The 14,691-nt window shown below is 42.7% G+C and overlaps 1 protein-coding gene across 2 annotated transcripts; it reads left to right on the forward strand.

Moving 5' to 3' along the window:
- The first annotated feature begins 40 nt into the window (after positions 1 to 40).
- Positions 41 to 13,231, forward strand: KIFBP (kinesin family binding protein). 2 transcript variants are annotated; one of them, XM_066554285.1, is made up of 7 exons: positions 41 to 403; positions 2,610 to 2,708; positions 6,606 to 6,685; positions 7,285 to 7,468; positions 9,080 to 9,164; positions 10,903 to 11,015; positions 11,803 to 13,231. In XM_066554285.1, exons 1-7 carry the CDS (start codon positions 56 to 58, stop codon positions 12,679 to 12,681), a joined length of 1,788 nt encoding a protein of 595 aa, XP_066410382.1. In that variant the 5' UTR covers positions 41 to 55; the 3' UTR covers positions 12,682 to 13,231. The 2 variants fall into 2 exon arrangements, with proteins under 2 accessions (XP_066410382.1, XP_066410383.1); XM_066554286.1 differs by having other exon boundaries at positions 10,906 to 11,015.
- Positions 13,232 to 14,691: the final 1,460 nt, after the last annotated feature.

Below are 14,691 nucleotides of genomic sequence, written 5' to 3' on the forward strand. Positions count from 1 at the left end.
CCATGGCGGGGGCGGGCCCGGGCACGCGCGCCGGGGCGGGGCGGGCAGCGGGAAGATGGCGGCGGCGGCGGGCGGAGGGTGGCCCGCGGTGTGCGAGAAGTTCCGCGCCGCCCGCACGCTCTCGGCCGTGGAGTCCCTCAAGGACCCCGAGACGGAGCCGTACCGCTCCAAGTACAGCGCCCGGGCGCTGCTGCAGGAGGTGAAGCAGCTGCTGAGCGCCGCCGAGGAGGGCGGCGAGGCGGTGCTGGCCGTGAGGCGGGCCGTGCTGGAGTACGAGCTGGGCGTCAACCACACGGACACCGAGGAGCTGTCGGCCGGCGACGAGCACCTGCAGCGCTGCACGCAGCTCCTGGAGCCGCACCGCCTCTCCCCGGACTGCGTGTCCCTCTACATCCAGGCCCAGGTGGGCTGCGGAGGCCGCAGGGGCTGCCCGGGGCGGGGGCCCGGCCGAGCGGGGCCTGGGCTGCGCGGGCTGGGCCGGGCGCTCGCTGCCAGCAGATCCAGGGCCTCCCTCATCCTGAAAGATGCTGCTCTTTAACCTTAATAAACGCTGCAGCCCTGGCCTTCCGTTCTTGCTGGAAGGAGTCATTCGCCGGTGGTGGTTGTTGGAGGGATGCTTGTCTGCTTTGAGCCTCCTGCTGATGCCTCTGGGCATGCAGCGCATGTAAAATATGTTCTCATTGTTGATAGATCCGCCTGCTCTTCTGGACAGACCGAGGCAAAACTTGTAAGAACTGTGCGAGAATAAATTAGAAAAAGGCCTCACAGCGTCCGGAATTTGTGATACAGTAACTCCTTGGTTGTCATAGTGATGCTGGGAGATGCTTTTATTGATGCATTATCCTGAAGCGATAAATTGTTTCTTTTTCAGCATTGCCTGTTATATTTTAAGCTATTATATTTTGTCCCAGATGCATAAATACAGTTTTGTTGGTGTTTGAAGTAATAATATTTTCTCTTTATTCTGAAGAAAGGAATAATTAAAATTAGTCCTTGTTACATGAAGATTCACAGAAGGGCCTTTACTTGATCACTCTGTCATGGTAGCTGGTGGTTAGGCATCTGACTCTAGAAAATGAAATAGTCTTCTAATACATGAAATAGAACAGTTATTTAGATATCTATGTCAAAAATGGTTGCCCTAATTAGAGAAGGTTCCATAGTGCTTCCTCATTAAACTGTCAAGGAATTGTGGGCTGATATGGAAAGGTGGAAGTGAAATGATGATTTGTATTACACTGGTTAAATTAGCTGAGTTGTCTGGGACAGTGAGGTTACATCTGCTCCTCATCCTTGGGTGGGTTTGGATACACTGCTACAAATCTGTTACCCTTGGGGAGGTGAGGAGATTGCTCCAGCTGAAGTAAATGACATTTTCCCACACAAGATACGGCCCTGGTGGCTCAGGACCAGGGTACTGCTGTGCTGGAAGGCAGCTCTTCTCTCTGTTGGCCCAAAGTCTGCCTGGACCTCCCAGTCCTGGGGCCTTCAGATGCAGTTTGTTGTGCATGAGGGGTGCTGTGTGCAGCAGTGCTGGCTCTGCTCTGACCTGGGGCTGAGCCCAGGCTGGGAAATGAACCCTCAGCCCTCGGTCCCAAGGGCTGCAGCAGCCTCGAGTACTTAATTTAAACCATTTTTGATTTAAAAGCAGTGATTGCCATCAGTGGCAGTACTTCTCCACCTCCTGGGATGCCTGCAGTGTGTTACCATGGCCTGACTGCTCTTTTGGAGGAAGAAGCATTCCTTTTTCCTGCTGGGCCTCTTTCTTTAGCCCCACTTGTGATTTCTGAGCTTTTGCATAAGATTGAGTTTCCCAGGCTCTGTCTGACGGAATCTGGTCTGTTCCTCTGCATGGCCCTGGGCAAAGTGTTCCAGCTCATAAACAACATGTGATGTGCTTTCTTATAAAAACAGAGGAATGGAGCTGAAAGGGGCACGGGGCTGGCATGCAGCTACACAGTTGAATTATTTTGAAGGTTTTTGGTTGTTTTTTTTTTAGCCCTCTTGAGTTTTGTAACAGCACTGCCTAGGATTTAAATTAGCACATAGATCATTATTTACACCATCTTATCAATAAAATTAGAGGTACTTTTTGTCAAAGTTGGGTCACAGATGCAGTTGCTTTAATTTAAATTTGAAGGCAGTAGTCTATAACTTTTGGACCTCAGAGGTGCTTTAAATCTCTTTCCATTGTTGAAAATATACAAGCATTCATTTCCTAGCATATTTTTTTCTTGTTAATTTTTTTCTATGGAGCCATGTTAACAAATTTCTGATTTCTTGTCTCTTTTTTGATATCTGTATGTGATAAAGGCTGCATGAATTAGATGCTCTGTGGAAAAAGCTCATTATTTGAACACACGAGTCCTTATGTAGCAGAGTAAACAGAGAAGGACTGTGAGGTGCATTTTTATGTGAAATTTGCTGTGTGAAAACCCCCTCCCTTTTGAGCCACTCACAGTGAAATGTGTGGGCACAATTTCTGCTTTTTGAAATCCTAATTGCATTAGAACACGCACATATATAAGGATGAAGACTGATCAATTGTTTGCAAAAAAAATGTCTAATTCAAATGGAATGTGACTATTGTTTTTTTCCTTTACCTTTAGAACAATCTGGGGATCCTGTGGTCTCAGAGGGATGAAATTGAAACTGCACAAACTTACTTGGAATCTGCAGAAGCCTTGTATAACCAATACATGAAAGAGGTACTGTGGTAATGTCATGGCAGCTCTTACTTTCACCTGCCACTTGCAGGTTAAGGAACCTTTGGAATCAAAATGCAATGGAATTTTGAGTTTCTGTGCTTTATGCTGGCTGCTGTGATACTTTTGGCAAGTGATACAAGTTGTACTGCAGTGTAGGACAAATTAGAGCATTACTTGCTAATTTCAAACTAGAAAAAATTTTGCTCAAAAACAATGGTCCCTTTTGAAAGCCCTTTAATAATCCAAAGTTGATGCCTGGTAGAATTTGGATTTTAATGAGGACTAGCATTAAATGTTATCTTGGAAATGCAGTAAAAATATCCATTGCTTTCAGTGGGAAAAGGAAGCAAAACTAATATTTGCATGGTTAGCTCTGACTGTGCAGTGTTTTGCAGGGGCAAGTGGTTCAGTTCCATATCCAAGAGGACAATCTCACAGACAGCTAACCCTCTCATGCATATTAAACAACCTTTTCAGCTCTGGATTCTGCTGTGGATCCTACAAAGACTCCCTTGTGCTATTTTTAAGCTCTTTGCAAAGCTGTTCCTACACTGAGTTGCCTCAGGGACAGTTCTGGAGTAAGCTGAAAACATTTGTGGCCTTCAAGAAGCAGTAGCTGTGTCTCAGCACAGCTGAATGGGCTGGGCAGACCTTGACTTCATGAAATTACAGGTTCAGTTCAGGTTTTACCATGGAATTGGTTCAGAGCACTGATTATACTTGTGGAGATCTTTAGATTTTTTTTTTAATTGATTGGTTACTGCTCTCTTTCCACCTTTGCAGCCACAGTGATGGGAGAGGTCAGGGATCTAGAAGGGAACCCCACCTGTCAGCTTCTTTCCTGCCCTCAGGATCAGTTGGGCTAACCAGAGATCTCTCTAATTAGTTCCTGATGTTCAGCTTTGATATTTACACCCAGCCCCAGCTATCACCTGACTTCCAAAAGCATCTGGCACTTGCTCCAGTTATTATGAAATTAAACTGGTGCTATGCTATAGTGGATTAAAGTGAAATGAAATTAAACTGGTGCTATGCTATAGTGGATTAAAGTGAAATGAAATTAAACTGGTGCTATGCTATAGTGGATTAAAGTGCTGCCAGGTACTTCACATTTACACTGTAGACTTTTCTGAAACTTGACATTTTTTGTTAATAGTGGTTACTGAATATTTTCTTCTGGGGCTTTGCTGCCTGACTAGGTGTAGTGGCTTTGGTTTTTTGAGATTTTTGGTTAATGTATTAATCAGTGTGGTGGGGTTTAGTGTTGGTTGATTGATAGTGTATTTTTTTCTTGTTGTGAGGTAGAATTAGGAGAAAGGTAAAGCAGGTTTAAAAGGGAAAGAAAAAATTATTAATAGTAATTAAAGGGTAATAAGAACAGAGTAAAATTCTAGAATACTTCTCTTCTGTTGCTGCCAGGTGTCCCTAAGGGGTAATAATTAGCATTGGCTCCATGACTCACAGAAGGCTGATCAATCACTTTCTATACTTATTGAGAAATACTTATTAAGAAAACCCATCACCCTTACTCATGACACAGGTGGGCCCAATTGGGCCTGGAATGCAAACACCATCACCAAGAAACCTCCCTTTGGAAAGCAGATCTCCATAACACATTCCTCATGTGCACAGCATCAGGGGCAGTGAGTGGAGATAAGAATTGTTCCTCATTCTTTCCTCAGATCTTCTCACAGCCTTCCCCTGGACAATGCCTGGGAAAGTTGTGCATTGCTCTCTGTACCCACACTCTTCTCCTTACAACTTTTTATTCTTACTGATAATGTAAAGAAACAAACCCCAACATTTTAGTTCGTTTACTACAAATTAAAAAACAAATCCCGATTTTCTTTTGTTTTTAACATTTTTTTTTCCACAAAAACATATACAACTCTCTATACTAAAAACCTTACATCAGTTTTGTAAGTACTTCCCATACACACCAAAGCACTGGGGTTATTCATACCTGCTGATCACTTGGCACACTTTTCCCCCACCATTATTTACCACTTACAGTCCAAGGCATTATGCAGTCAAACATAGCTATGCTTTAAGTCTTCTTGCTTTTAAAAGGAACCATAGGTTTATACAACGATAAGATTTGTCTTTCCCAAATTATAAATATGTGAATGTAGTTTTTGTGACATTGCCCTTTTCTAGGCTGTCAGGGAGTCTTTGGTAAACTGCTGATGATGGAGGCATTTTCCTGAGCTGATGGATTTAGTTGTTTACTGACTGGGTCCAATTAACCTACAAATTTAGTAGGGTGGTTTCTCCCCCTAAAGCAAAACCAAGGCAAAGAGCTTGGGCTGATGAAATCCACTTAGAAAGGAGAATTGGAGAGCTCTTTCTGAGGATAAGAAAAGGTATAAGGCTTGATATCAGAGATAGATCTGTAGATATACAGGAAGGAGGCAACAATTTTGTTTACTGTGTCATTTCAGTTCTTTTCTTTGCAGGAATAGCTGTAGGCTTGCCAGAATATACTCCAAATCTTGTTAGAACGTTTGTATCTAAAGAAAACAAGAGGAAGAGTTATAAATTCACCTCATAAAAACTAATGAGGTGCAAACAAAGATCTACAGATTAAAAGGCCAGATACAAAAATCTACATGCCTCTGGTAGGTTAAACATGCTTTAGTTTATTTGTCAGTTTGTGTTTCAGGTACATTTGCTCATTTTTTAAGATGAGTAAAACACTTCTGTTAAAAGCAGAGTCTGTTCAGGGATTTTTAATGAGAAGCAGTACAAATATTGGATGTGTTCTTCTCTGTAAAGTGAGTTTATTCTCTGCCCTTGCTCCTGTTCCTACCTGAGTGCATTAACTCATGAAAAGCATTTATTGAAACTGATTTTTATTTGTTGCCTTCCTTTCTCTTTGGCCAAGAAAGAGATGGGGTCAGGAAAGGCTAGACAAGCTGCAGACTGACCTGGCCTTTGTTGCTGGCAGACACGTTGGGCACCCTCCAGGATGCAGTGTGGAATGGGAGAAAAGCTCTCCTTAAAAAATGGTTTCATTTGAAGCGTTTTAGAACTGGCACCTGAAGCTATTCACAGTTGCAAAGGAAATGGGATAAGGCCAGGCTCATAAAGCTCTGCCAAAAGCAGTGTTCATGTGCTGGGACTGCCTGGGAGCTGTCTGTGACATTATTGACTATTGTCTTAGGGCAGATGTGGACACAGCAATGCCAAAAGGTGTGTACCTGTCTGTGTAAGGGTCTGACAGAACTCATGGCTTGAAGAACAAAAAAGTGTTTCTAATGATGGGAATACCACTATTAATTAATACTTGCATGTCGATTATGCCTGATAGGAAGGTTTAGCAGCTTCATCCTCCAAAGACATTGTGTTGTTTTACTTGTTTGGTTGGGTGAATGGTCTTGCCAGCTTGTGGACTCTGGGAGTCCCTTTAGAAGAATCTTCACAGCAGCTCTGCTGAGCTCTCAGCACTTGCTGCTCTCTGCAGGACTTCCTGCAGGATGTTTTCATGCTGCTCAGCGCTGCAGCTGGGCAAACGGAGATTTCACACTTGAAAGCTTGGTGTTGAATGGATGCCTCAAAACCCAGAATGCTATTCTACCAGATAAAGATGCCCAGTAGAGTCCTGCAGGCTCCAGGCTGAGTATGTCTGGTGCAGGCAGTGTGGATTGCTTTAAAATGCATAAGCAGAAGCCTCCTGCAAGCTGTGAGCCTTGTCATTCCGTGTGGAATTGTGGCTTTCATCCTCTAAATCTCCTGAATGTTGTGGAATTGCTCTGGAGAAGGGGCACTGAGATGGGTTATGGGAAGCTTTGTTGAATTTGGGACTGGCAAATGGTCAATGATGTGTAGCCAGGAGAGGGAGCACCGTGCCACAGAGTAAGAAATGGAGTTTGCTGAATGTGTCATGTACCCTTGCAGGATGGAAATCCTCCCCTGGATCCCAGTGAACATTTCATGGCAGAAGAAGAAAAACTCACAGACCAGGAAAGATCCAAAAGGTGGGTGTTAAGCAGCATGCTTCTATTATTATTACTTTTTTTTTTTTTTTAATTATGAGTTATAGGAATGTGCCCCTTGTTGATGGAGTGACAAAACCATCCTTTGTCCCCTCAAAAAGAAATAAGCCTAGAAGTTTCTCTCCTCCATTAGGTGAAAAAGACACCTCATAGGCCCAGGGAACTTTACCTCAAACTTAAGGAGAGCCAACTGGACAGGAGCCAAAAAGAGCAAGAGAGGACAGGAGCAAAAGAGCAAGTTCTCTTCCTTTTACTAGAAAAAGAAGAGAACAAAGAAACCAATCACTTTTGTGAGGTGTTTTACCAGGAGCAAGGACCTCCTGCACCTGGCTTGTTTTTTCTGTTTGTTATTTTGCCTTTTATTAAACCTTTTTGCCTTTGATTAAACCTTTTCTGTTTCCAACACTGCCACAGAAGCCATCCTGCTGATTTTTATGCCTCCAAGGGTAGCTGAGCTATCTTAGGTGTGTTATAGACCTCCAAGAGCTTATTAGACCTAGCCCGAGGAGGCTACTATAACCATGAGTAAGTATTTAGGGAGGAAAACAAACCATCTGAAGAGACTGTTGTTGTTTTTCCAGGTTTGAAAAGGCCTACACACATACTCTGTATTACCTGGCCCAAGTGTACCAGCACCTGGAGATGATTGAGAAGGCTGCTCAGTACTGCCACACCACCCTGAAACGGCAGCTCGAGTACTGCGGCTACTACCCCGTGGAATGGGCACGCAATGCTGCCACTCTGTCACAGTACTACCTCTCCAAGGTGACCCTCCAGGCCTGTCCTGCTGGCATTGGGCCATTCATTCACTGTTCAAACAGCTCCTGGACACAGAGCTCCAAATGAATTGAAAATGTGTGTGACCGTGTTCACAGGGGTCCCAGGAAGAGGGAAGAGATGGGGATCTGACTCCATGTTTCAGAAGGCTGATTTATTACTTTATCATATTAATAATAATATATTAATTTATGTAATTAAATAAATGAATAGATTGACTATAATTTTAATATAATATTATTGATATCATAAAATAATAATTTATTATTTTATTATAATATTATATTATAACTATGCTAAAAGAATAGAAGAAAGGATTTCATCAGAAGGCTTGCAAGCAAAGCAAAAGAATGTAATGATAAGAAAATCTTGTGACTGACCAGAGTCCTGACACAGCTGGACTGGGATTGGCCATTAATTAGAAACAACCACATGAGCCCAATCCCAGATGCACCTGTTGCATTCCACAGCAGCAGATAACCATTGGTTACATTTTGTTTACATTTTGTTCCTGAGGCCTCTGAGCTTCTCAGGAGAAAAAATCCTAAGGAAAGGATTTTTCATGTCTGTGACAAATGTGCACCTATAAAACCACAAGTTGTCTTCTGACACGAAGCATCTGTCAGGTTTTTTCTGAAGAGGACATGGTGGCTTTCCTGTGGGGTTCTGATGGCTGTAAACATGAGAAAAGCTCTATAGTTAAGGAAATATTAGCAGTGATGAGATGTCATGTTCATAAGTAAACTTTGGGGTTATAATAATTGAATTTAAAATTCTTTGTTATGTTGTTCTCTTACTATGAAGTTTGAAAACAAAAGCATCTCATGAAGGCCAAGCTATGGCTTTTTGTTTACAATAAATGATTGTTCCTTGTGCCTTAGCATGTGCTCAAGAGTTGTTTGAACCCATGTGGGCATGAAAGTGAATATGTGAGTTGGCAGCTGTTTGCCACGTGTTGACTCTAAACAATCTACTGTTAGGATGGACTTCAGCTTTATTTCAGAATTTCTGTATTCCAGCCTATTCAAATGCTCTTTTCTGTTGCTTAAAAAGATTCCTGCCCTACCTAAACCAGTTAATGCTAATTTCAATAGTAACTCCTAATTTCCATATCTTTTTGATGCATTGATAGCAGCAGTTATTTGACAGTGCACTGCCAAATATGGGTAAAGGAATCTAGATCTGACTCATGGTGTTGAGCTGTGTGTCAGGCTGTTCCCACCAGCACCCTGTGATAGTGTTTGCCACAAGGCATCATTTCCTTCACCTCAGGGCAGCCACAACAGTCAGAGATTCAGTGTGCATTGCCAGTATGAAAGGAAAGGCTTGGTGTTGTGGCTGTGGAACAGAACAAACAATAGAAAATATTGTGTTCACTAGTAGGTGTGGAAAAATTGTGTTTTCTTCCAGTGCCTGGGCAATATGCTCCAGAGCCTCTCAGTTCTGTCATTTCCCTTGTGGTCATGTGTGCTCACTCTCTGAGGTGAGGGGTTTGGCCAAGTGACAGCAGTGCTGGAGCTGCTCACACCCTGCTAAATGCTGCTCTGTTTCTCTCAGGAGCTGCTCACACCCTGCTAAATGCTGCTCTCTTTCTCCCAGGAATGCTTTATGGAGGCTCGACACTGCCTAGCAGCAGCCAGTGTCATCTTCAGCCAAGCTGGACAGGTGCCATCTGCTGAAGACTGTAAGTTTATTAAAAATGTTTGGAATAAAATGATTGATTGGGAATTAAGCATCACTAAACTGAAGTTTAACAAGATGTACAGAACTTACCCCAGTGTTAATTTCCTAAAATATTTTTCAATAGAGTTGAATGTTTCTGAAAAATGACTGCTACTACAGCTCAGGATTGGCTGTGTGTAGACCCTCTGAGAAAGAGTGCTTGTTTCTGGTGTTTCAGAAAGCAATAATTTAGTAAAAGTGAAATTTAAAACAATATCCACTTCAACAGTGGCAGTGTTCATCCATCTGGCCTTGTACAAGTGCTAAAAATGCAGTTTTCCTCAGTGGTCAGAGGGCAGTCATTCAGTGAACCAAACCTGATATTTCCTGGGCTTTTAAAGAGGGAGCAAACCTGCAGCTTTTAAAACCCCAAATCCAGAGGGTGCTGGTGTTCTCCTGGATGCTGCAGCCTCATCAGTGGCTGCTTTTGGGGTTGTAGCTGCCCTCCTTGTTCTTTGGGCCTTGGTGCAAAGGATCACTTGGCAGCCCAGTGTGAGTGGCAGCAGAAGATACCTTTAGAGATGTGACCCTAGTTTTAGGGACCTGTGGACCATGGTAGTGTCAGTGCTCTGTTTTAGGCCTGGGCTTTGCTTATCTACAGCACTTTTTATGTCTGTCTTGGGCAAGTGGAAGCTTCCAGTTGGTAGAGCTTTAATTCATGGAGAGGGAGCAAGTATGAGCCTGCTGAGTTGTATCTTCATTTCTTCCTGCACCACAGAGGAGGAGTGATAATCCCATTTGTTCTGGAGAATATTTGCTTATCCTACCTTGCCTGGCTTTGCATGGCACAGAGCTGGGCTGTGGGCTTGCAGAAAGTTCTGATTTACACAAGGAGCAGTACACAGTCAGCATTGGCCAGTCTCAAGCACTTTCATTTTATCACGTTAATTGGAATATAAACTAACACAGACATGATTAATAAATGTGCCTTTTCTTAGATTAGCAGCAATTCTTAATTCCTTAATAAGAAATTCGTTTGCTCTAATGAAAGGTAATGAGTGCAGTGGGTCTGAGTGTGAAGTTGGCTTTTTATTTGGTGATCAGAAGTGCTGCTGTCCTGTAGGAATGTCCTCTCATTGTTCAGCTAACTCACTGCCTTCTGCATGGAGACTGGGAAATGAGTTTTTGCTGAAATCTGTTTGGTGTATGAAAATGTTATCTTGGGACATCACCAGTGCTGCTGTCTATGATAGTGGGGAGACTTTGGGGAGAAAAATACAGAAGTTGTAGAGCTAATAAATGTTATGTTTGTACCAGGTAGCTTAACCAAAGGCAGTTTCCCCTATTTTGTTTCCTTTTTTGGTAGCAAATCTGGGGCCCATAGCAATGCAAATGCCTTTATCATCACTGGGCAGGCAGCTGAAGCTCAGAAAATGAATTATCCTGATTTCTTTCTCTTACTACAAAGAGACCTGGAAACCTTTTCCAGTAAAACACCATGAAGATGAAAGGTCTTTTTAAAGATAAATTATTATCTATTTATTTTCAGAATTCATACATGACAAATCCTTGTTAATCTGTATGGGTTTCTACCAGGAATGACAGTTTACAGAATTATTGCATAAACTAACATGGAGAACTTGTTTCTGTCTACCCATGAGGAAACTTAAATACAAGTATATTCTTTGGATGGAACATCTGAGGGTCTTGCTGGAGTGCTGGACTTCTCTTAAAGTTTTTATGTGTTTATGTCCATTCAGCAGATGAAACAGAGCCAGACCAACAGGACCTTCCTGAGAGGAAAGCTGAAATTGCAAGGTGTTGGATCAAGTATTGCCTGAATCTTCTGCAAAGTGCTCGAAAATTGCTTGAGGTAACAGAAAATTGTTCTGTATCTGTCATTGTCTTACAGCAAACTAAATCTGCTTTGGTGTTTGCAGTTGGTAACAAGGAGTAAGCAAGTGCCCAGTGAGCAAAACAGCAAATGCTTGCAATGGAGCAGGTGCTTCTTGGTATGGCTTGACTTAAAGGCAGCACTTAAGAGTAAGCACACATATCCCCTGATAGGGGATCAGCTCTGCAGAGTGATCAGTGCATTGCTTTTATTATTTAATTATTACTAATTACATTTTATTTAATTATTATTAATTATGGAATTATTTCATCTTGTGCAACTTCACAAAATTACCTCCTCTCTGCTGCATTTTCATGCAGCTTGATTTGACAGATTCCTTCTTATTTAACTGCTAGTAAGAATGTTGTCTTAATATGCAGCAGTTTTCTGTGCTGATGTTCTCATTCATTCAAGCATTGGATTCATTCAGATTTGATTCAGTTCACTTAAGTTGTTTAAGTATTTCTTCAGGTGTTTAAACCAGCATTTGCTGAAATGCTTTGTGAAGCAGAGCCCTTGGGTTTAACATTTATTCCTTTGGTTCTTTTGTCACACAGGGTAGGGAGACTGAACCACCTTAATTTTATGTCTCTTCAGAATTGATAAAGTAATTTAGATGATTCTTTTGTTAATATAAGGCTTCATGTATCAATGATTTCTCTTTTGTCGTGTTGCTCACTAGTTTACATTTCAAAGGCGACTCAAAATGATTCAGTCTCTCTTTATAAGGCAGATTTGTTTTAATTAGCATGCTTTCTCATTTCAGGATAACATAGGAGAGCTGGATCCAGATAGGCAATTGGAACTTAAAGCCCAAAGGAAGAAAGAAGAGGATGAAAAGGAGAAGGGCAGGAAGAAAGCTGTTCTTTTTGGGACCAGTGATATCTGTGACTCTGTCCTAGCCATGGAGGAGAAAGTGAGCAGCGTATATCCTTTAGATTTTCAAGAAGCCAGAGAAGTCTTCCTGGTTGGTCAGAACTATGTTCAGGAGGCAAAAGAGTTCTTTCAGGTGGATGGTTATGTTACTGACCATATTGAGATTGTTCAGGATCACAGTGCTTTGTTTAAGGTCCTTGCTTTCTTTGAAGAGGACTATGAGAGGCGCTGCAAGATGCACAAGCGTAGGATAGACATGCTGGAGCCCATCTACACAGACCTGAACCCCCAGTACTACCTGCTGATCCGCAGGCAGCTGCAGTGTGAGCTGGCTGACACCTACTATGAGATGATGGATCTGAAGGTGGCTATTGGGAACAGGTTAGAGAAGCTAGATTCACACACAGTTAAAAAAATTAATTCTTTGGCTCAGTTTGCAATCAAATATTATGAGCTCTTCTTGGATTCTTTGAGGAACCCTGATAAGGTGTTTCCTGAAAAACTCGAGGAAGATGTTCTCCGCCCTGCCATGGTGGCTAAATTTCACATTGCACGGCTGTATGGTAAGCTCATTACTTCAGATAGCAAAAAGCAACTGGAAAATATGCAGACATCACTGGAGTATTACACATTTCTGGTAGACTATTGTGAGAAGTATCCAGATGCTGTCCCTGCCATTGAGACTGAACTAGAACTCAGTAAGGAGATGGTGAATCTTCTTCCAGCAAGCATGGAGAGGCTAAGAGCAAAGGTGTCTTCATTTGTATAAGTGCTTGCCTTGGAGGCAGTGGGCACTGTCAGAGCAGTTCCCTGTCCAGGCCAGTGCTGTGGCACAGCTTCCCTACTGATTGGCAGAGGTCAGGGGCACCCACCCAGAGCCTGCCCTAGTGTAACCCTGTGAACAGCTCCGAGCTCTCCTGCTCCGTAGCTCACCCACACTAATGGTATCAACTCTCAGTGTAAAGTGTAAGTCCAGCTCATGCTTTGTACTGTGTGTCCTATATGTAAATATGAACCTTTTCTCCCTCACAGCTTTTTCTTTGGTGTATGGTTCAGTTCTTAAGTGTAGTGCTGTATGAAAATAGTTTCTTTTAAGAGAATCTTCTTCTCTAAGAAATTTTTTTCTTATAAACCTGAGGCACGTTCTTCCAGCTAGAATGCATTTTATCTCTTCTAACGTTTGTCCCCAGAAAACTTTATCAATGTGAAGGGAACTTGTTTTCAGTATTTATTTTGTATGTTGCTTGTTGTTCTTTTCCCTTGTTAATCAAAACCCAGTTGATATAGGCTCAATAAATGGACTAGCTTGGCTAAATGTTTCTTCAGAGTCCTTGGAATTCTGTTTCCTGTGTCTTACTAAGATACAATATTTTAACTTTGGCCAAAAGAAGTAGGTGTGAATGTGTTTCCATGAGTGTTTTCAGTAAAAACACCTGAGCAATTGTAGTGCCAGGAGCCAGAGCAAGAAAGCAGCCAAATTTCTTTGTGGTGGGAGACAATGCTTCTAACACACCATGGATATCACAGGTTACAGGCCTGGGCTCTACTGCTCCAGACATTTGCCTGATACAGCCTGGTGCCATGGGAGCTTCTCTTTGTGCTGCTCAGGGAGCTCTTTTAGCAGGGGCTGCACTGGGAGCTCTCTGAATTGTTAGAGATGAAACACAGGCAGAGCAGGAGGTGATGGCAGAGCCTCCAGGGACATGGGGCAGGGACAGTGGGACTTGGTGCATTAGGGTGTTGTCTCTTGTTGTGCCCTTATCTCAAAAGTTTCACACCTTCTTGGTGTTTCTCATGGGCAGCTCCTCAGAGCCCTGGCTCTTCCTTCCTCACAGAGCAGCCACTGACTCCAGTTCCCTTCTCAACACCACCCCACTCTTCTATAGCATCTTCTTCTCACTGGTCACAGCTGTGCCTGGTAAAGCCAGGCCTGTCCTAATCCTGGATAACTGGCCCAGCTGCAGCTCCTCAGGGGTAACATTACTTTCTACACTATCTTTATTTCCTTATATTCTGTCCCCCTCCAGGAGTGCACCAGCAGTGCTGACAGGGTGGGACCGTGTTCACAGCACCAGAGGGCATGGAAGGAGAATGGTCAAACAGCTGGATCCTTCTGGAGGCTGAAGGGGGGAAACATCTCATTTGCTTACAGGGTGTGAGGGGAAAGCAGGCACAGCTGAATGGTAAGAATCCCTTCTGCAGGCTAGGCTGCTAACCACAAACAAATAGGCCAGCAAAAAATGGCTGCTGGAAACGAGCAGCAGCAAAACTCAAAACTAGACCAGCTACCTGTGTGCCTGTAGAGTCAGGGAGAGAGAGAGTGCACGTGCCTGTGTGTGTTTTTTCTGTTTTACTAAATAGTTGTCTAGTCAGCCTCTGGGAGTTTCATTTTTGCAGTCAGATCTTTAATTCAGCTTTTCCTGTGCCTGAAAATAAGACAGCCCTAGTTTCTCAGTGAAACATCTCTCAGCAGGCTCAATTGCACATTGTTTTTGTCTGATTTCAGTTAAAGCTAGTGTGCACCTTTGCCACAAACAAAAAGATTAAAATTTTTTCTACTGACTTTTAGTTTCATATTCAAGTAGAAGGCAGCAAAACATGTTTGAAGTAGTTGTTTGGGATTTTTTTTCCTTCTATACTTTTGCCTTTGAGCAAATTTTGTAAAGCACCATCATTAGTCTTCTTGTAATTTGGAGGAGGACAGTTTGTGGGCTATCCTAGCATAAAAAAATCTTTTTTTTTTCCCCTTTCAAATACTGGTCTGAAGTAAGTGTGAAAA

This window comes from Molothrus aeneus, chromosome 8 (assembly GCF_037042795.1).
Source record: "Molothrus aeneus isolate 106 chromosome 8, BPBGC_Maene_1.0, whole genome shotgun sequence".
Taxonomy (NCBI): Eukaryota; Metazoa; Chordata; class Aves; order Passeriformes; family Icteridae; genus Molothrus; species Molothrus aeneus.